Consider the following 21,310-nt stretch of genomic DNA (forward strand, 5'->3'; position numbering starts at 1 on the left):
CCATGGGGGTACGTGGAGGGTGCTCAGCCCTGGGTTTGGAGGTGGTGGTTGCTGGAGCCCTGGCAGGTGATCCAGGTGCTCCAGCTGTCACAGGAGGGGTTGTGGATGTCTTGTTTTGGCAACTGCCTTGGAGTGATCTGGGGAAGACCTTGGTATGAGAGCTCACTCTGTGTCACCATCCCCGTCTCCTAACACAAGCTGTGATTTGCTAATGTTGTAAAATGTAAAATCCTTTTCTTACAAGATGTCATTTTTTTTCCTGTTTATTTCCAGATGCTCTCAATATTTTGTGCTGACAAAAAGTTCACTTTATGTTCATTGTCTCCCAGGTAAACGCAAAGCGCTGAAGTTAAATTTTGCAAATCCACCTTTCAAGTCCACAGCAAGATTTACTCTAAATACTTCTGGAGTTCCTTTCCAAAATCCACACATGTGAGTATAAAGCCAATGGCACAACTAGTGGAACAGCTTTGAAATTAATTAGCCAATACCCATTGTTAGTTAAATGCAATTTGATTAGTGCAGTTATTTGTAAGTTTGTTTAAATCTCTCAGTTTTGAGTCACTGTAAAATATTTTTTCCCCAGAATTAAAAAAAAAAAAAGGTTAAATTGGGATCTTCTTGGTTTACACTGGAGCTAATGCCTTCCAGAATTGATTGAATTGAGTATTGTAGCTGATAATGCTAGATACACCTATAATTAATGTCTAGACTGATTCACTGTTGTTTTCCTATATCTTTATTCAGCTTATTACTTTTTGTTAGAATTTCTTGTTTCTGTGTTACTTGTGAAAGTCATAACTGTGATAGAATTGTTTTCAGCACTGAAACGGACAAAGGTTGAGGATTATCATTTTAGCAGCAGGGAGATGTTAGGGGAGTTATGCAGAGGCCAGTTTAGCCCCAGGATATCCCTGTCCAAAGTCTGAGAGCAAGTGTGGCACAGAGCTGTTCCTGACTCTTGTAAACACCAGGGTACATCAGCACCAAAAAGATCAGCTTTGTATCCTCAGATCCACCAATCTAGCTGGAGAGTCCTGCTCTGCAGCCAGTCCCTGTGGCAGATGCAGCAAGCATGCAAAACATTGCCACATTTTTCTTCTCAAAGGTTTCAGGAGTTTTGTCAGTGTCAAGTCTCAGAATCTGCACCTGCAGCCTCCCTGCTGCCTGGGCTCTCTGGAGTGTCCCTGTCGTAGGCTGCTCCTGCTTGGCTCTGCATGTCACTGCCTCTCTCCTGGAGCTCAGTGCTCTCTGCTTCCCCAGGACATACCTGCTGGGCTCTGTTCCTGGGAGCTTTGGAGATTTTCAAACAAGCTTTTATCAAGTTAGGAACATGTTTCTGATGAGTTACTGATGGTAATTAGAATATTGAGAAATTTTATAGAGTATTTTAGATTATTCTTAAAATCTTGAGTGATCTGTCCAGCAAGTCCTCTTCTTTCCTTCTCTCTCCTCTCTGAAATTGAGTATTTTTATTGGTTGTAGAGCTCACATTTAGATACTTACTTACTTTTTCTGTCTCATCACATCATCAAACTCTTGTTAAGATTTTCTGCAAAACCCCTTCTGGGGCTCTTTCATCTCTCTGACCTTGTTAGTCCATTAAATAAAAGACTTAGTCTCAGCTAATGAGTCCCTACCATCGGCCATCTATAGGGATTTGAATTTTCTGTGCTTATCTGTGTGGATTTCTGTCTCAGATTTACTGGAAGTCACAGTGGCTCCTGTCTAGCACAGAAGAGCTTTCATTGTCAGTCTGTGACATCTTAAGTTTCATGTTTGTGCAAGTGATTGTCAACACTGTGCAAGACAGTGCTCTTTCTCTGTGGGAGTTACAGTTGTTGGCAGGGATTGGATCCTGGGCTGGTTAATGCAGCTGAGGTGGTCTGAGGGCTTGCAGGTGTTCTGGGCTGGATGTGATAGCTGTTCAAGTGCACAATTGGTGGTGATGTTTCTGTGCTCAAGCTCTTGGGAGGCTGCAAGCTCTAATGGTCATTTCTGTTTGAAAGAGATGGATGCTGTTAGCTTGGTTGCTTTCTCTGTGGTGAGACTGGCTGAGCTTGGGTGCAACAAATTGTCCTTGTGTCCTCTGTGTCTGTAGCAGATGCTGTTCCTCAAAAGGAATGCTGACATCTTCTCATCGCACACTTGTTGAGTGTTTGTCTGGCAGCTGATGTATCTGTCTCCTGCCTTCTTCCCTGAGATGCTGGAATGACTTTTTTCTCAGTAGGCTAGAAACCTTTTCTAGACTTTGGATTTGAGCTGGATATTTCAGACCTCCTCACCCAGACGTGTTCCTGATGCAGTGTGTTTCTGTTCACCAAGCCACTTCTCAGCCTGGTGGAGCTGAACAACCTCAGTATCCTCCTGAAATGAGCCCTGGCTCCACACTGCTGGGGATGGTCCTGGACAGGCCCTGTTGCTCCAGATGGGTGGATCTGAAGATACAGAGAGGTTCATTTCTCACATGAAATTTGGGGTTCTGTGATTTGGATCCACCAATCCAGGGGCATCCTGTTGCTTCTGCCTGAGATGGTGTGTTGAGCAGCAGAAAGCAAGGCAGGGGTTTGGAAGGAAGGTCCATTCTGGTTCTGTGACTGCACGTGATGGAGGAGATGTGTTTGTGTCTTGTTTGGTTCAGCTGGAACTGCTGCCACCAAATCTTCTTGAGAAGTGCAAAGAGATTTTCATCTAGGCATGATATGTTCCCTGCCTGCCTGTAGGGCATCCAGCACAGTTGTAAACATAATTTTACATGTGACCTGTACAGGGTAAGGCAGAATAGAGCCTCAATTACAGACAGTAGTTTGGGAATGTAATTCATACTTGAAAGGATGAAGTCTAGAGAAGAGGTGAGAGTTTTATTGATGGTCAGTCAGTGAGGCTGTGTGATTACCATACTGTGCAGGCTGGGGAGCAGTCAAGGCTGTGGAGACTTGCCAGGTTAGCCCACAGCTCCTGTGAGCTCAGGCTGACTTTGTCACTTAGACCAGATTAACAGCTGCTAACTTTGTTTTCCCTGCAGCAGACATTGCAGAGGCTGGAGGACACAAGCCATGGTTAGGGTGAGCTCTTCAAATTCCAACCCATTATACCAACTGGAAAGCATCCCACCTTTTACCTCATCTGTCCTGTGTCCAAGTAGGATTTAGGTCACAAACAAAATTAGATTACTCCGTTATCTGTGTGGAAGCTTTACAGAGCTGCTTGCAGCTGGTTGCCTTTGCTAAAAGGAAATTCAGATCACACTGCCAGGAGTGATGTGGTGAGGTGTGACTATGGCTGTGCAGGGCAGGATTTCTGGCTGGGCTGTGCTGCCCACTGCTCTTGGAACCAAGATGGAAATTATTTGGCTGTAGATGGGATTTTTGGTTGTCTGAAAAGCTTTGTATTCTTGTGCAGTGATACCTGGATGTTGAAGAGTTAGATTGATCTGCTAGGAAATGGGCACAGAGAATGTTTTTTGGCATGTGGTTGACAGCATGCTGCTTCTTGAGTGTTCTGTCTGCTGCTGGGAAGCCTCTTGACTCTCAGAGTTGCCACCTCTTGAGAACCTGATTACCAGAGCATTGCAATTTCACCTGGAAAGGTGACAGAATGAACCAATTTCTCTTACTGTACAAATTTGATGTTTGAAGTGCCTGGTGTCCAGTTGAACTCCACAGTCTCCCTACAGCTTGTGACTGTCTTCTTGGTTTTTTGGGATTTAACCTTTCCAGAGCTGCCCTTCATGGAGCTTTTCCTTGTGACACCTGGGGGAGTCACGCACTTTCCAGAAAGCTGCCCCAAGAGTGTGTTGGATGTTCTACTGGATTCTTCAAAAGCCACTGGAGGTCCAGTTGCACATCAGACTGTGCTGCTTCCTTTTATTTCTGTGTAGCTCAGGGACTGTTATTCATGGAAAGGTTTTTTTCTGGCTGTTCCATAGCCTCTCTGAGGTGTCTGTTGCTCTTTTAATCTCCTCTTAGGCTTTCCCATACCCTTCTGGTATGTGGGGTCAGGCTCTGTAGCTGCACAGCCTGCAGCTGGTGGAGTTTTTTAGGAAGTAACCTGAGAGAGTTCCTAGCATTTTTGAAAAAATCCCCAAAACCCAAACCCCAAAGAGGAATATCCTAAACTAGCATGCTTCCTACTACTCAGGTGAATTTTCCTGTAAATATTTCTCTGTCTCTTCCTCATTTCTGTAATTGTCACTTCACTTCTTTATTCTTAGTGATTTCTATTACCTTTCTGCTGTGTAAAACCTTCCTGTGGCAGGGAGTGCTGCCTGGAAGCCTTGGAGGCAATATTCAGAGTCAGGTACAAAAAACTTGATTTTTTTTTTCTGTGACTGATTCTGTCCTATTTCCTGAAAGTTGCAGAATCTCTATGTACTCACTTGTATTTTCAAGTCAGCACAAGTAAAATGCACCCTCCAAGGCCTCAGCAGAGACATCTGAGGGAGCCTGTGGTAACCAGGCTTTCCTTTCTCATACAAACATCACTGTCGGTTCAGTGCTGGAACAATGTTTCTTGTGTAATTTCTTCAGAAGCATTTTTTGCAAATTGATGTATTTTCCCTTGTATTTACCCTTCCTCTTCCTTCCAAGAGTTTAGGAGTTCATTTGGCCAGTGATCTCTGCATGACAGAGATTATGTGGTCTGTAACACACTGGAGTATCTCTGGCTTTGAGTAGGTCACTGCTTCAGAGAAGGTGCTGCCCGAGTCAGTGTGAGATTTTCACTGAATGTGCTGCTTTAAGGTCTGTTTTCTTTTTTTTCTTTTTAACTTTCTAAGTTTTGGTGTTTCTTAAGTGCAAATCCTCTCTGCAAAGGAGCTTTTTGCTGTCTGCAGCTTCCAAATTAAACTTCTCTAGCAGCTTCCACATCCCGTAGAGCGTCACTGTCCTGGTAGGACTGTTCTTTTCTTTCTGTAAGGGTTTGATATCCCAGCATTCTGCTTCTGACTTTAGTCCTTCTGTGTCTGGAATCAAAATTTGCACCTTGTGTTTCTCCATTAAGCCAATTCAGTTGAATTTTTCAAGGGTGCTGAGCACCTGCCTTCCTGCCACACTGCAGGGCTCCTCAGAACTTCTGGAAACTGGTGAGCCACCCTTGGGTGTATAAATCAAATCCAGCCTGATGTTATGTAATGACCTGAGTCCTATGGGTTCCAAGTGCCTCACAGATGCTGAGTGATTGAGCTGTGCAGTTATAAATTGTTGCACAAATCTCTGCATTCTCCATCCTGTGGATAGGAAGCTGGGACATGCTGTCTTTTGGAAGAGGCAGGGGTTAGGTAGAGTTCATCAGGGATCTCTGGTCTGTGATCCACAGGCAGCTCTGTGTTAGCTGCCCCATCTGGGCATGGTTGGGATCTGCTGTCCTGGTTCTTGTGCACACAGCCATGGTCATAGCTGCTCATCTGGGGCCAGAATTTGGACCTTGCAGCCTCAACCCTCTCATTGTGATGCATAACAGGACCCCCACCCAGGGCTGGGGTTGTCCTGTCCCCTCCATGGTGGGAAGAGCAGTGATGGGTGAGAGGATGGGGATGGTGCCAAGTCACCTTCCAAACACTGAGACCTGGCCTGTCCTGCCCTTACAGGGACAGCAGCTGGGTACTGGAGTGGCAGAGGAGCCATGGAGGCACATACATTGGGTTATCCAAGGTGGGAGAGGCTGGAGGTTTCTGTGCCTGTCCCTGTGAGCCCTCATGGCAACACAGCCATCCCTGGCCACTGAGCTGGCACACAGATGTCTCACACACCAAGGCATGAATGTCCTGCAGTTCCTAATTCAGGGTGCATTGGCTGGTGCTTGGGCTGCCTCCTCAGGGCTGTTTTCCATGGCATGTTGGGCAAAAGAAGGTGGGATGGGGTAGTAGCAGAGCTGGGTTACCTGTAAAGGTATTTTTAAGTGTTGTCCTCACTTTTCCAGGGACACTAAAGTGGTGTCTGTTGTAAGTCACTCGAGTAGTGATTTTGAATTGATTACCAGATGTTTTCCTACGGAGTTGAGTGGTGTTGTGGGGGCTGAAGTATTCTGGGTCAGTGGGGATGAGAAAGGTAGAGCAATGAGCTGAAAATGTTCATTTCCAAACTGAACTTGACTTCATTGAACATGAAACCTCCATCAGTGTGGCCTGCTGGGACACAGAGCATCTGGACAGAAGAGCAAAGCTGGGGATGTCTCCCTTGGGTAGGAGTGTCCTATAAACTTTCCTTCTCATGCCTGGCTTTTGGTGAGCTGTGTTGCCTCCCCTTCATCCTGGTGGCTTGTTTCAAAGCAGGGAAAGTAGGTTGAGGAGTTTCAGAGCTGGTATCAGCTCTCGCCTTCATGCTGTTGTGTTACCAGAAGCAAAATTATCTCCCCTTCTTTCCTTCCCTTTGTTTTGAGGTGCTGCATGCACTCCCAAGGACAGCTGCACACATGCTGGCTTCCTCTGCAGAACGTGCTGGTGTTTGGAGAGGAAAATGGGATGAAGCAGAATGTTATGTGTAACATCTCTGAATAGCATAGATATATTTGTGTTTACACACAGGTTTGGTCCCCAGCCATTTTTTGGATAAATAACTTGTTCAATAATTGTTTACAAGTAGCAAAGTAGAGCATGGCTTATGCTTTGGGCTGAGCTTGGTGCCTGTTGAGCAGCTGCTGGAGCTGGGCTCTGACCCAGTGTCACTGTTAATCTGAGAGGGTCAGGCATGGACCACCACAGTTCATATCAGATTGCACTCCAACCCTATGACACCAGATGGAAAACCATGTTCCTGCAGGAAACCCCTATAAACCAGCTCTCAGAATAAAATCTGCTCATTGCTGCTCTGTTCTTGGGATCCCATGTTTCATCAGAGTAGGATGGGCACCTCTTTAATCTCTTCAGACTTTAATCACCATCTCGTAGTAAAATGTCTTTTGTTTTCCCCTGGCTATGGAAAAGTGAGTCAACTCTTCTGCTTTGTGGGTTCAAACTGAAGGAATCAGTCATTGCTTTTACCTTCTGTGCACATTGAGGAATGGAGGATAAAGAGAGAAGAGTCTTCAGATTCAAAGACTGCATTGACTCCACGGGTCTTGGTCAACAACTTCTGTCCTCATTCTTTGTACAAATGAGTGACTTCCAGCGTGTGCTGTGGAGGACCTTGGGTCTCAATGGACAGGATGTACACAGGAAAATCAGCTGTTGAACAGAGTGGTCATGGAAAGTATCTTGTGGTGGACAGGATGCATGTGATGGAGGTGGGGGTTGGCCTATGGGTCTGAACTGGTTTTGCTGTTCTGCTTGTTTGGGGAACAGGCTCCTGAAAGGGATTTAAATTATCTAGGTTTGCTGTGTATTGTGTCTGTGAAAACTACAGACATCCTTGATATCAGATGTTCTTGCCTCATACCACAAACACCTTTCCATTTTGGGAAACTTCAGTAAAAAGAGAGCAAATCATAAAATCATAGCATAAACTGAGTTGGAAAAGACCCTCAAGGATCATTGAGTCTCCTAGCCCTGTACCCTGCAAAAAGCCTGGCCTCTGCTTGGGAGTGTTGTCCAAATGTTCCTTGAGCTCTAGCAGCCTTGGGTCTGTGACCATTCCCTGGGGAGCCTTATCAGTGCCCGACCACCCTCTGGGAGAAGAACTCTGTCCTAATATCCAGCCTAAATCTAAATGGCCAAGCCAGTCTCCAGTGGATTATGGCAACATTAAACACTCTTCTTTATTGAGCCTGTTTTAATTCCTTCCTTCCTAAGATGAGCTTGGAATAAATCCAGGTGAGCAAATGGTCCTTCATGCCTGGCATAAGTGGTGCCTTTGCAGAGACAAGTGTGGATCACTTGGAAGTGATTCTTTCTGCTATCTCTTGCTCCAGCAGTGTGAAGGTGGTTGTCCTCTCTGAGGAGCACAGGGCCTTTGCTACAACACAGCTTCTGTTCTTTTCTCTCTGATATTCTAGGTGGGTATTTCACACCAGTGAAAAGGGGAAAGGTGGTTGTCTAGGAACACTGGTTTAGCTCTTTACAGCACTCTTAGTTTTCTATTAGCATCCTTGCAGAGCCTACAGCTCTTGGCTCTGAAGGGTCAGTGAGAGCACCGTGCCCCAGCAGCCATCACGGAGGAGCCCAGCATGGAAAATCTCACCACACTACTGGAACCTGGGATTCTTCACCTGGTCTGCACAAATCTTTTATTTTAGAGAAGAAGTCAAATTTGGTCTGCTTGGTCTTGTTATGAGCTCTTTTGGTCACCACACTGAAGTAGCTGCATCTCTGAATAAACAGTCTCTGTCTTGCAGTCGGGTGCTTTCTGTGTCTCCCATCTGTCCTTGTCTGCCACAGAAAGAAAAACATGACCACGTGCATTCTTGGCAGTGAATTTCAGGATGTTTTAGGCTGTGATGCTGCCCAGAGTTTATGAGATACTGTTTGGTTGTAATTTTTTTTTCATTACAAAAGATAAGTTGGACTTTTCCACACTTGCCTTGTAATTTTTTGTCCTACAGAAGTTTAAATTAAAAAAAAATCACTTCTTTAGAGTATTTGAACTGAAACCATTTCTTATATTTGAATTAGCAGTGCTCATTATCTGCCCCTCTCAGGTTCCTACAAGGAGCTGAGCAGAGCCCTTGGTTCCTTTGCTGGCTGCAGTGGTCAGTGGTACAAGGGTCCAGGGCTTGTTCTCCACACAGTGCTTAGCAGAAACACATCTCACCCAAGCTCCTCCAGCTGCTCTGAGATAACAGGTGCTCATGTTGAGAAAGATTTCTAGAACTGGGCAGCTTGAGGGACTCTGAGATCCAGAATACAACTTTGTTCCTAGAGAAGTCTCATGTTGCAGAGTGGTGATTAACTCTTGTCAGTTGTAGGGCTCTGGAGGGAATAAGTAAGGATGTAGTTGTTCAATTCCTTCAGAATTATTTGGGAGAGGGGATCTGATGAATGGCAAGACCACCAGTCCTAGATTGGTGGATTCAGGATGGAAGCTTGATTTTAAATTTTTTTAAGGGAAAAAAGTTGTTGGTAAGATCTGTCTTAGCATAAGAAAAGCAGAGCAGGGATGGTCAGTGTGCCTTGAGGGAAGTAGCTTGTCACTAATATACAGATATTTGGCTAATAAGTTAATAATGCATGTTTCTAATTGTAGTAATAATACAGTTGGAAGTAAAAATTCTCATTGCTGTTAGAAAACAAATTGCTTAATACGTTAAAAGGAGTTCAAATCATCAGGTGCTGCTTTGCCCCCAAGGAGGGGAGGTAGCTTAGGTGGAAACTGGAAGGAAAAGACCTGGCTGTGATTTGTGCTGCTGAGTGCTCAGTGGGCAGTGTGACTAGCTGAGTATTGTGTTGTACGTTATTGTGTCATGTGATAACAGCACCATGTTTTCCTGTCATTTCCACAACTTTTCCTGGCTGAAGTGACACACAAGCAACCCCGGGTAGTAATCACATTGTCCCGTTCAGTTTCAAAAGGAGAGAAGCGGACCTCATCCAGAAACTGTCCAGCAGGCTACAGTAAGCTTTCCTGTCTGATAGCCATTGTCAAATCTTCTTCATCCCCCAAAAATGGCATCTCTGAAAGTAATGAAATTGTCTCTGAAATAGTGTCATTCCATTGGGTGATTGCTGGGTAATAATGATTTTGCACACTATTTATGGTCTTTATTGAGGTTATTTTGTTGATTCTTATGGCTGTGCTCTTGTCTCTGTTTCCTGTTCTCTCTCAGGGAGCTGCCCGTGACCCAGGAGAGGAAATAAAAAGAATCAGCATTCTCAGAAGGGTTATTTAAATTAATTAGCTCAGAGTTTTCCAGTATTATCCTGAAGTTCTTGAATCCAGTTTAAGCTTTGAAATCCCAGTAATGCTGGGTTCAGTGAATGTGCTGCAAGTCTGACTCATGGCTGAATCAAAATGAGTTTGAGATCAATGTGCTCTGTTAAATTCAGCTCAGTCTTCACCACTATGGCTGGAGAGGTTTCCTTGTGTAAGGGCAGGGTTAATCAAAATCCATTATAACTCATTACTTTATTAGGGGAGCTTAATACAAATTATTGACATTTTAAAAGCCTCAGCCATGCCCCATTGAAGCCAGGGAGACTCTGAGCACGTGCTGGGCTGAGACTTGTGAACTCTGGAAGGGCTGTGCCATCTTCCACTTTTTGTTGTTATCTTTATCTTAATGTTTTGGAGGAGCATAAAAAGCCAGAGCAGTGCTAGGTTGAATTTCAGCCTCTTGGTCACAAGGAAAGGGCTCTAATGTGCTTTGCTTTAATCGAGGTAGGTCACAGGTGCAAAACTATTTCCTTCCTTTGCCACATTTTCTGTATCTCTTCTTCATGTCTAGGAGTCTATTCCTGAATATAATGAAGCCTCAGGACAGCTTACATGGATCAGAGCAAACCCAAATTAGTTCTGCCACTCTTGCAAAGATGCTGCTTATTTATGAAAAGCAATAATTTCTTCTTATGAGAATCCAAAAACTTTGTGACAGCACCAGCATTTCCACCCCCCTAGAATAAAAAAGGGAACATTTCTTTTGGAGACCTTTTCTAGTGAAATTCAAACTAGGGTTGATATGGTTTTAGCATTGCCCTGCAGGGTCTGAAAATGGTTTTAGAAATGACACAGACTTTGAGACAGAAGAAACAAAGCTCTCCAAAATCTCTCCAGGCTGTCTGAGAGTCTTGGTAGGAACATGTTAGCCACAGTCCTAAACTGTGTTTGTACTCTGAAGTTTCACAGTGTCATTTGAACCCTGCAGTTTTCCTGGAAGTTTTTTTGTTAGGATTTACATTTTAGCTTTGGCTGATGGACCACAAATCAGTTCTTATAACGTCAGCCTTTTTACCAAGCATGTGGAAAAAAAGCATATATTCTCATTAACCCTAGTGAAAGTAGGAGCTTTAGTGAGAGACTTCTAAGCAGAGTGCAGCACCGGGCAGGCTTGGGAAGCACAGCTGGTTTGCTTGGATCTTTCTGCTTCTGCAGATTTTATTCATGTCAGCTGTACCATCGAATGTGTCAGCTTTTGGGCTCCTTTGAGTCCTGCAGAGCTCTCAGTAAAGTGAAACAGAGGAGATAGGCAGCTACCTACATCTTTTTGGCCTTGCTTCATGTCTGTTGACTTTCAATTTTGCTTAAAAAAAACCCACCACCTTTTCTCTGCTTTTTTCAACAGTCTTTCTTGCCAAGGAAATGCTTGTGTTTAAGAGTTGTGACCTCCCTGCAGCTGGTTGTTAACAGCAGGGCTCGGGAAACTTTCACAGCCTCTCTGGGAGCTTCCCAAGGTGTCTGTGGGCCTCCACAGGAGATTTTGAGGTCCTGTGGCCATCACAGACCTTGCCATGTGTGTCCAGCTGTGCAGCTTGTGGCCAGCAGCCTCGTGGCCATGGCGGGCCCGGCGGTGCCTGGCGCCAGCACCCGCTCGCCTCCTGCCAAGCTGGACACAGCTCTGACAAAGGACAACTGTTTGGAGGAGTTGTTGTCCTGCTTGGTGCTCCTAATCCCTGGAATAACTGCTGTGACAAGCATAGTAACCATCTGCAGTGAGGCTGACACATTGGTGCCTTTCAAGTGCAAGGATTGCCGCCACCTCCTCGGCCCCTTCCTTTTTTCTTGGCTTTTCAAAAATTTTCAAAAGCAAGATGGGGAGTTGGAAGCTCAAGCCCTGGATGAATTGCCAGGAGTTGTAGTCACTCTAAGGTGACCTTTGGAAATGCTACTTTTAACTGTTTGAAGAGTATCTAGCACACTTCAGCTATTTATATTATTTTTTAAAATCATGTATGAAGCCCCACAAGCCCATCTTACACATCCTGGGCATTTGGAGAATATATGTCCAATTTTGCCCAACATTCTCAGCCTTAGAGAGGGTTAGATTTCACAGTTTTAAAACAAACTGGTAAGAGAAGGCACATGTCTGCTGACTTCTGTGCAAACTCTGATGTGCCCTAATCCCAGGGACTGGGCACTAAGTTCTTTTTACCTTCACTAGAGCCTGGTCTGTGTGGTTGTCCTGCTGTTCTCTGAAGCAGGCTGCTGTAGTATCCACAGCACCAGGATCTAGTGCAGGGTTTAGGCAGGCTTTTTTGTATTTGGAGGCACGTCCACCATGTAATTTATGTCCTCATTCATCTGCAGCAGTACAAACACAGAAAGATGTCCTGCACTGGCAGTTTAGTTTTTATTGCCTCACTCAAAAATTCCCAATTTAGATCAATGCAGAGGGTCTGTGTTCTAGATTTGCATTTTTGGCATGTTAATCCTTTGGGATTTTGATTTACACTGGAGAAAAAATCTTGTAAGTGTAGTTTTTTGACATTAAAAGCAATTATTGCATTCCAGTTCTGACTCTTGAGGTGGGCCATGCTGCTTAAAGGAAAACTGCCCTGCTTGCATATGGCAAGTCAGCTAAATGAGCAAAACCTCTATTCAAGTATCTGTCACTCTGTCAGACTGGTAATTTGGTTATTTGACCATTTCCCTGGGTATTTGAGAAGAGCTAAGCAGGAGCTGTGGTTGTGAGACAAGGCAGATGGCATCATAAATACATAATGGAAATGAAGCCAAGCTCCAGGAGGGAGGGTTTGGGGGTAGATGGTCTTGGTCTGTCTGGATCCAAAGCCCTGGAGAGCAGCAGAGCCCTCGGTGCAGCCCTGGGGAGGAGGGGAGATTCCCCAGCTCCCACCTTCTTCCCTGCAGCTGTGGAACAATGGCCCAGATCTGCTTTCACACCACAGCTGGGGACACACAGGCTGCTTGTGTGACAGGGAAATAATGAATTCCAATTCCCTTTCTCTTCTGGTGTAGGGTCAGAAAAGCAAAGTTTCCTACTCTGAAAAACAGAGGGAAAAGAGGGAGAAGGGTTTAATTGCTTGTTTGAATAAATTGCCTCAATGTTTAAATTTTTTAACTCCATGAGAACTTTGATAGGGAATGTTATTTTCAAACAGGAGCTGAAAAGAGAGCTCAGTCTGTGAAAACTCAGTGTTTCACCTCTCTGCCATTTTTTCTCTGCTTTTTTGAAGAGGATTTACCTCTCAAAGATCATGCTGCTTTGTGCCCACCAGCTGGCAGGAGGTGAGGCAGGAAATACCCATTTGTCTGTGCTTCCTTGGCATGGTGCTTCTCACCTCCCTTCCTCCCTCAAACAAGAACTATTTTTATGGCACTGACAAAACAGGATGGTGGAGCTGTTAGACAGAAACCAGCTCAGGAGCTCCTAACAGAAGCTGTCAGTGAGACACTTGGCACATGTGGAGGTCATGTTTCTTTCATTTTTTTATTTTCCATTTCTTTTTTCCTCTGTTCTTTTCTTTTTTGTCATTTTGCTGCTTTTTTCATTCCTTGCTTTTTAGTAATCAATTTCCTGGGAGAACCCCACGGAATGCAGGGTTTGTTATGCACAGAAGCTCTGAGATGGCATCCATCCCACCTGTGCTGTGTTGTAGTTCCAAAATCATTTCCAAGTGCAGTGTAGGGGTGCTGTAGGGAACAGCAGATGGAAATCTTGAGCTGGGCAGGTTAGAGAGCAGGAAACACCATGGCAGACACAGCCCAGCAGTGGGGAGAGGAGCTGCTCCCAAATGCTTTCATCAAACAGGTCGAGGGTTCAGGACGTGCAGCTGCTAACCCAGAGTGCACCAGAGGAAGCCATTTGATCTGTAGCTGCTCCAGTCAATTGGCCTTTTGCCCTCTCAAAACCTGGGATCCCAATAAAACCCTGTCATGGTTGGGTCCCCAGCTGGGTGGTGTTTGCAGCTGCTGGTGACCAATGTGGGATTTATCAGCGTGGAATCAGCCATGACCTGTTTATTCCTCGGCTGATAAACTCAGTAAGCTCCATGTGTTGGAATCCTCCATGTGTGTTCTGCTCCCTGGCCAGGAAAGTGGGGGCTGGATCAAATATCCACTGGGTTTGATAGATCTCTCCTGTGACAGGGGGGGTCACAAGGATTTGTGTGCTTCAGAATGTGTGAGATCAGTGTGCCCTGCAGTGGGAGCTGTCTGCATTGCTCTTAATGCATCTTGAAAGTGGAAAATGTGGGCTTTTAGCTTACTTTATGACTCAAGAACTGTGAATCAGCTAATTAACTAATGAAAACCTGAAATTTTGCATGGCATTTTAAGATGAAAAGTGTTGCAAATACTTGTGCATTTCCTGCTAATTCAATGGTAGCATTGCTGCATGTGAATGAGCCATTGGGGGGCACCTTTGAACTCTTCTGTTCACAAATTTTGGACATTCATCTGCTCCTTAGATGGGCAAATCCTGGTGGCTTCAGTAGGGACAAGGTTTGCTTGAGAAAGTTAATTTAGGTGCTTGGTGAAGACACACCTGAACAGGCAGGTTTTCTTTTCATATGTCACAAAGAACTTGTTTTGGTTTTTATAAATTATTGGCTCTTTATTTAGTTTTGGATAAATTAAATTATTATCTATATGTATTGCATTTTGGGGGTTTTGGGGTTATTTTGTTTTTTAATTGGAGTTTTCCAATAAGGGCAAACTTTTCCTAAAGTCTCACTGGTTTACCCAGAAGAGCTTTGCCTGTATTGATGGAATCCCAGCTGGAAGGGAGGCAGGTGCTGGGATTGGTGGTGTAGAGCAGCAGGAGCTTTGGGGAGATGGGGCTGGGAGTGCTCTTCAGGCTCTTGGTGCTGCATGTTGCCAGATCCTGCTCACACCCTGATGAATTTTGTGCAAAGTAGAAAGAACTGTGTAAATGAGTGCTTAGAGTGACTCTATGAGACATTGAATTTTATGCTGCAGCTGGAGAAACTTATCCTTAACTGAAGCTGTGGGCAAGTGTATGTCATTTTTGATTTAACATTTTCCCTCACCCCTCCACCCCCACCCCAACCAAAATCCTTCGTGGAGTCAGATTGTTGCTGTAGCTTTGTGAACCCCTCTCTTCTAATGTTTAATCAAGTACTGAAAAGAGACATTTAAAGACTATTTAAAATGTGGAAAAATTGCTTCCCAATATTTTTGACAGAGAGAGACTGAGAACACACAGCATTGAATCATCAGGAAAATTGAAGATTTCCCCTGAACAACATTGGGATTTTACAGCAGAGGACTTGAAAGACCTTGGAGAAATTGGACGAGGCGCTTATGGTTCTGTCAACAAAATGGTCCACAAACCAAGTGGGCAAATTATGGCAGTTAAAGTAGGTGATGCCCATCCTTACATTTGTACTTCAGTCCGTTGGGATGCAGTGTGATGGAGAATTAAGGTTCTTCCATCTAGCACCCATCTACTGCTCTGTTCTATTTATTTCTGGTGTAAAGGCTGCTGTTTGCTGAAAATACAGTGTATAATGGGCATGTTTTCAGGGGATTTGGGAAGTACTCATAATTGCTGTGCCCTTTTCAAAATGTCTATCAGGAGCCTGCTGTTCTGAGGGGATCACACGTCTCTGGAGACTGATGATGGGGCACGGGCCTTTCACCTCTGGGTCACTGGTTCAGGTACAGCCTAGGCTGGTGGTAGGCACAGCTTGACATCTCATAGCTTCTTGGTGTCTTTTGTGAAATAAGGTAATGGCTTAAAATTAGCTGTTTATGTCAGCATGTGCCGTGGTGTAGCCTCGCCAGGAGGAGCTGGAATGGAGTGGATGTCCTCTAGGGAATGTTGTGCTCTTGCTGATGTGTGATGGAGTGTCTGCTTTGTGCTCACCATGTCAGACTGTCCTGGAGGTGGAAAGTGTAGCAGGTTTCTTGACTGTCCATTTTCTACTTTGTGCTACCCCAAAATTCACCTTAGAACCAGGAACAGCCTCCTCTCCCAGCTGGGCAATAATTGCCTGTGTTGCCACAGCAGTGCTGCTCACTGGGCATCTTTGAGAGCTGCTTGTCCATGGAGGTGGGCAGCAGCTGTTCTCTGTCTCTCTGGTCCTTTCCTTTGCTCGCTGCAGGTTGCTAATGACATCTATCTTTAACTCTGTCAATCATGTCAACTGTAAGTGCTCTTATGGCTCCCAGGAGAAAGCAGAAGTGAGCTGCATGGGAGTCTGTGTTGCTGTCTTTTCCAACTCTCTGTCTTCTTCAGTATATTCCCTGGAATCTGGAGACATTTGCCCCTGCTGGTCTCACATGCCAAGCAGACGTATCTCAGCCCCAGCTGCTCTGAATGTAACTCCTACCTGTCTCTAGTGTGTCAGATTACTGGAGTAACCCTCATCCTTTGATCTGCTCCAGTAAATACTGACTTCCTCACAGTGCTGGGATCACTGGTTAGGTCTCTTGAGTGTTTTTGATCACCATGCAGTGCTGTTTCAAGCTGGGTTTGAATCCCTGAAAGTCTCCAGTGGAGCTAGAGGTTGCCTGTAGCTAAAGGCTGGTTTCTTTCGGTTGCCTTTGGCAGAACTCACAGGTGTAGTTTGCAGGTGAGAGGTTGGAAAACACTGTTGTAGTGAAATGATTCCTGGACAGCTCCATCTTCTCAGACTGGGGGTGTGTGACCTGGGTAGCTGTAGTTTTGCTGAGGGTAGGAAGGAGCACACCCCCAGGGCTGAGTGGCTCTTTCCTGGAGCTCTGCCGTGGCTACAGCCATGTGGAGAAGGACTTTGTTGGATTACCTCGTGTCATGGAGATGATGTCTGCTGGCACAGAGCTTCTCTAGTCCCACGCTGTTTACACAATGGCTTTTCAGCAGCCTAGGTGAGCCTTGTCACTGCTGAGGGCCTGTGGTGCAGGTACAGCCATGTGGGAGGCAGAAGGCACCAGTTCTGTGTCCTTGAAGCACATGGCTGGAGATGGCATGGTGCAGCATCTTGAGCTGGCTTTCCCAAGGGATGAGGTGCGTTCTGAGCCTTGGGGGTTCTGGGCTTCGAGGCTGAGTTTAAAACAAATAATTTTGATTTGTTTACAGTGACTAAACTGTGAGATGTTAAAGTTGTGGGCAGGGCTGGTGCCACCTTCTTTTCTCTGACCCTATTTCTTTTGAGTGGACATGGCTGGGGAAGAAAGGTTGGAGGGTTTGGGCAAGAGCATCATTTCTAAAACAGTAGTGCTAAGCAGCTATTCTGTTTGTCCAGTGGGGAGAAAACTCAAAATTGAGCAAAGGCAGACCTGTGGGTGGAACAGTCAGTGAGGCCTCCAAGGCAGCAGCAGCAATTCCCCAGACTGGATGGTGCAGTTCTTGGAGATGAGGTTTCAGGATGGGGCTGAGCTTGGGCTAGTGACTAGTTCATCCCACACTCCTCAGATTTTCCTTTCTCAGCCTCCTGATGCTTTTGGGGCAGCCATGGCTGTGTATTAATCTTCTGCTCCTCCTCTGTCTTAATCTGTCCGTGCTGGGGACTGTTCCTCTCCTGCTCTCTCTTTCTCTCAAGCCTTGTGGTCTCTTCACTGTGGAACTGTTGCCTTCAGCTATGTGTTCTCCTTCAGCATAAAGCTCTTCTGTAAGAGAAGTTTGAGAAGGGAAATTATGCTTTGTGTCAGTTTAGTGAGGCCTTGGCTATGATCTCTGTGGCACCTGCAGCTCTGAGGTGTGACACTGTGCTGGGGGCAGGTGACAGGGTCCCCTTACAGCTGGATGGTGCAGCCAGTGTTTGGTTATTTGGTTGAGCTGCTGTTGTTCCTGTGCTTCCCCAAGAGCAGCACCAGTGCAGCAGGCCAAGCATCCTTGGAAGGACATTCAGCACAAGGAAACAACTTTATGGAAGCTGCAAGCCAAAAGTTAGCAGTTCTGTACTGCTCACTAGGTGCAGAGAAAATTGGTACAGGGGCCTGTCCCAGCTGTTCCTCCATCCTTCTCCACCACTCCCCAAATTTCCACTACTGCTGCTGCAAATTTCCAGTGTGGTCAGGAAATTCCTACCCCGCTTCTGGAAGGGCTGTATCCTCCTTGCAGCTACCATGACCAGGCTTGTCACCCCATTCTGCCACAGGGAGATTCAAATCCTCCTTGTTCTGCAAGTGTGCAGCTTGAAACATTGCTCATTTCCCCTTGCTGGAGTCTTCCTCTGGCTGAAGGCAGCTCCTGCTGTGCCATGCCAGCTGGGCACCTCTGGTCACTCATCCTGCTCATCCTCAAAGGCTGTGGCTGCCAGAGCATATCTTTAAAAACCCTGTTCCCAGCTCCTTTCTCTTGCTTTTTGGAGTCTGTCCTGCCTTTGCCCAAGGAACAGTTCCTTGAAGCTTGCCCAGCTTTTCCCTGCTGGGAAAGTTCAGTGTCACAGGGCACACAGGCTCCTGTGCCCCCAGCAGAGCCTTTTTTTGCTGCACATCCAGTTTTTCTTACCACTGAAGGAAAACAATTCCTGAGGGCTGAAATAACACCAAAATAACTTGAGATCTGCAGGTGGAGACAGTGTTTTCTTTCATTTTTCCCTGTAACTCATTTTGGACTATCAGCCCATGCTGATGGTTGTAATTTCTGTCCTGGCAGATGCAATCCTGGTAGCTTTAATGAGTCTCCTGGAATGGGCAGGGCTGCCAGGCCCTGGGTGAGTCAGGCTTTTCATCTGTGCTCCAGAATCAGTAGAAGAGGAGGAAAATGAGCCTGAAATGAGCTTTGTTGTGTCACTGGCTAAAACTGCTGCAGCAAAGCTTCAGCAGGTGGAGCATGGCTGGGATGATGAGCTCTTGTGCCCTGTCCTGCTCCTCCCTCTCCTTTAGCCTTGGTCATTCTTTTTGAATACTTGTTTTCATTACAAAAAGACATTCTGGACCTCTTTGGGAGCAGGCTGGAGGCTGGAGTGGGCTGCAGGAGCAGGAACCTGGTCCTCCTATTGCTGCCACCTCAGTTGTTTGTGCACCCCTGTGCTTTCTGCCAGAGAGAGGTGCTTCCTAGGGCTATCAGGAGGAGGGAGAGAGGATGTAGGAAAGAGGGGGATTTATGTTCAAACCTTTCTCATTTTTGCCCCTAGAAAATGTTGCCTTATGTTTTCCTAATCTTCCAAATTTTTATTTCCAAATAGAAACCAATCCTTTCATTCTTTAGGTCACTTCCTTTCAGTTCTTCCTGGAGATGCACCTTTTTACTCTGGGTCAAGTGCCATCACAGTTTTCCTGTCACTTGAAATAGCCTTTTCATTTTCTTAAGGATTTTTTTGGCATACGAGGTCAAGACTTTTCCAGGTGGGAAAGAGAACAGTCCAGTTTTGTCCAGTGCCAGATCTGGCTATGCAAACCAATAAATGCTGGGCCAGTTTGTATGCTGAATCCTCACCTTGTCAGGTTTCTCTTCCTAGCTCCTCATTTTCCTGGGAGAAATCTCTTTTCCTGACTGGTGTGTGTCTGCTGCACCAGCTCTTTGTGATCTTGCCTGGTCAGGCTGCCAGTTCTACCCATTATCCTTTGATTTTGCTTCTGGTTTCTTGGTTTTGTGTTAGTCTGGCTTTTCCCAGTCTGTAAGTGACTTGTGACCATTGTCCTGGGCTTCCCACTGTGCAGAGAGCCCCAGTTTCTCCTCAGGATCTGCTCCAGTGCTGTCCTGGTTTTGTCTAAGAGGCTCCACAGTATGTGCAATTCTCCAGCCCTTTTTGTATTTGCCTCCAGCATCACCACATGGTGTTGTCCCAGCTGCTCCAGGGACTGTGCCTCTTGTTTTGTGAGGGTACCAGAAATTAGAGGCACATGGAGAAGCCCCATTTATTTGGAGGAAATGTTTTCTTGGGAAACTCGCCCAGCTGCTGGGGGTTGTAGTTCTTGCCTGAGGTTTCCTTCTGGCCCTGGTGATAGTTCACACAAAAAGGATGCTTTAAAAGATCCCTGGAATATGAATTTTTAAAAAATAGCCCAAACTGGAATGAAAGCTGGGGAAGCATTCTTCCAGTTAGAGCAGGATGCTCTGCTTTGCATTGCAGTGCTGTACATGGTGTGGGTTCTATTACCCAGAGTACTTCACAGTGCCTCTGGAAGGCTGGGAAAGCTGCTTCTTTGCAAGGTTCATAAAAGAAATAAGAACATATTTAAAACAGTCAGCCTTTGATGTGTTGGGTGGCTCCTGTGCAGGTCAGGAGCCTAAACACAGCAGTGGTGTCCTGAGCATCTGGTGTTCCTGGCAGTGATGTCTGAGCCTCAGGCTTAGGCAGGAGGTCTTCACCTGCTCCTCACCTCTTCTGCCCTGCAGCAGACATTTGGGGTTCACCATCAGCAGCTTTTCCCAGTTTTGTTTCATCACCAAGAGACCAGTGGAGTGGTCTGGGCTTTGGTTGGCCTTCAGGCTTCTTATCATGGCCCCATGGAAGCATCTTGCACTTCTTTTTAATTGAATTCTTTTTGTGTCAGGAATGGTTACAGCTGGGAGAGTAACCCAGCTGGAGAAGAGGGTGGTTTTGTCCACAGTGTTCAATTTTTCCCCACCTCAAAAGAAAGGGATATTCAGCTGTAGGCCAGAATATTCTGTGTCTTCCAATATCCTCAGCCTGGTTGAGGATACAGCCTGGCTACAGCCCACTGCAGTATTGTCTAGTCCAGCCTCCAGTTACAGTCAGGATTTTCTCTTTAGTTCAACAATATTTTTGACATGCTCTACTTGTTCTCTAAACTCTTCCTAAAGAAATCAGAAGCATTTTCAAGATCAGTTGGGTAATTGGAAGTGTCAAACCCATGGGCCCATGAAAGATCCCTGTTGTTCCTGGGGAGGCCAGCAGGCCATGGAGCTGTTTGTTGTTCTGAGCACAGTGTCTCTTGTACATCATTTTGGTAGTCAGGGCTTGTTCTCTCATTCACAGCTTCAAACCAGAAGTTCCTCTCTGACTTTCTCAGGTTTCTCCATGGCAGTCTCACAGCTTGAGGAGGTTGCTAAGTATCAATTGCCTCTGAGAGCAGGAATGTAATGTTTATTTATCTCTCCATGGTCCCTCCATCCTTTGCTGGATGCCTGATAGCCCATAAAGTTCCATCACAATGATACATTAGTATATTTAGCTCCATCCAGGGGCAAATTTCTCTGTCCTTTCCATGTCCATATGACTTTCAAAGAGAAATCTTGGGGTTTTATTGCCAAATCCTGGTTGTAATTCTTCACACAATTGAGTGACACCTTCAGAATTGTCTGTTTTAGTCATTTGTTTAGGTCTGCTGGCTGAGAGTTGGGGAAACCAGTGTTCCCAGTCCTGCTGGTAGGGCAGCTGGGGAGGGAGTGGATGAGTAAGAGCTGGAAAGGAATGGTGGGAGAGAATTAGAGCCTCATCACAGGAGGTGTGAAGCTAGTTGTGATCTGCTTCAGTCAGCATTAAATGTATTTCAGATAGGGAGATAAATATTCCCATCCTCAGCAGTGACTGGGCAAACCCTCTTTTTGCTACTGGTTTGTTGTTCCAAATCCCTCCCATCCCATGGAAGGACCACTTCTCCCATGGCACTGCTAGGCACTGCTATGCTGA

The 21,310-nt window shown here is 45.6% G+C and overlaps 1 protein-coding gene across 1 annotated transcript in view; it reads left to right on the top strand.

Annotated features, from left to right (window-relative positions):
• The window catches only part of MAP2K4 (mitogen-activated protein kinase kinase 4), a 62,622-nt gene that overhangs the window by 22,020 nt on the left and 19,292 nt on the right, over positions 1 to 21,310 (top strand). The window contains exons 2-3 of the mRNA XM_030232146.2: positions 330 to 432; positions 14,968 to 15,142. Coding sequence (XP_030088006.1) covers positions 330 to 432; positions 14,968 to 15,142 — 278 coding nt within the window. The remainder of the gene's footprint in view (positions 1 to 329; positions 433 to 14,967; positions 15,143 to 21,310) is intronic.

The sequence above is a fragment of the Serinus canaria genome, chromosome 18 (assembly GCF_022539315.1).
Source record: "Serinus canaria isolate serCan28SL12 chromosome 18, serCan2020, whole genome shotgun sequence".
Classification (NCBI taxonomy): domain Eukaryota; kingdom Metazoa; phylum Chordata; class Aves; order Passeriformes; family Fringillidae; genus Serinus; species Serinus canaria.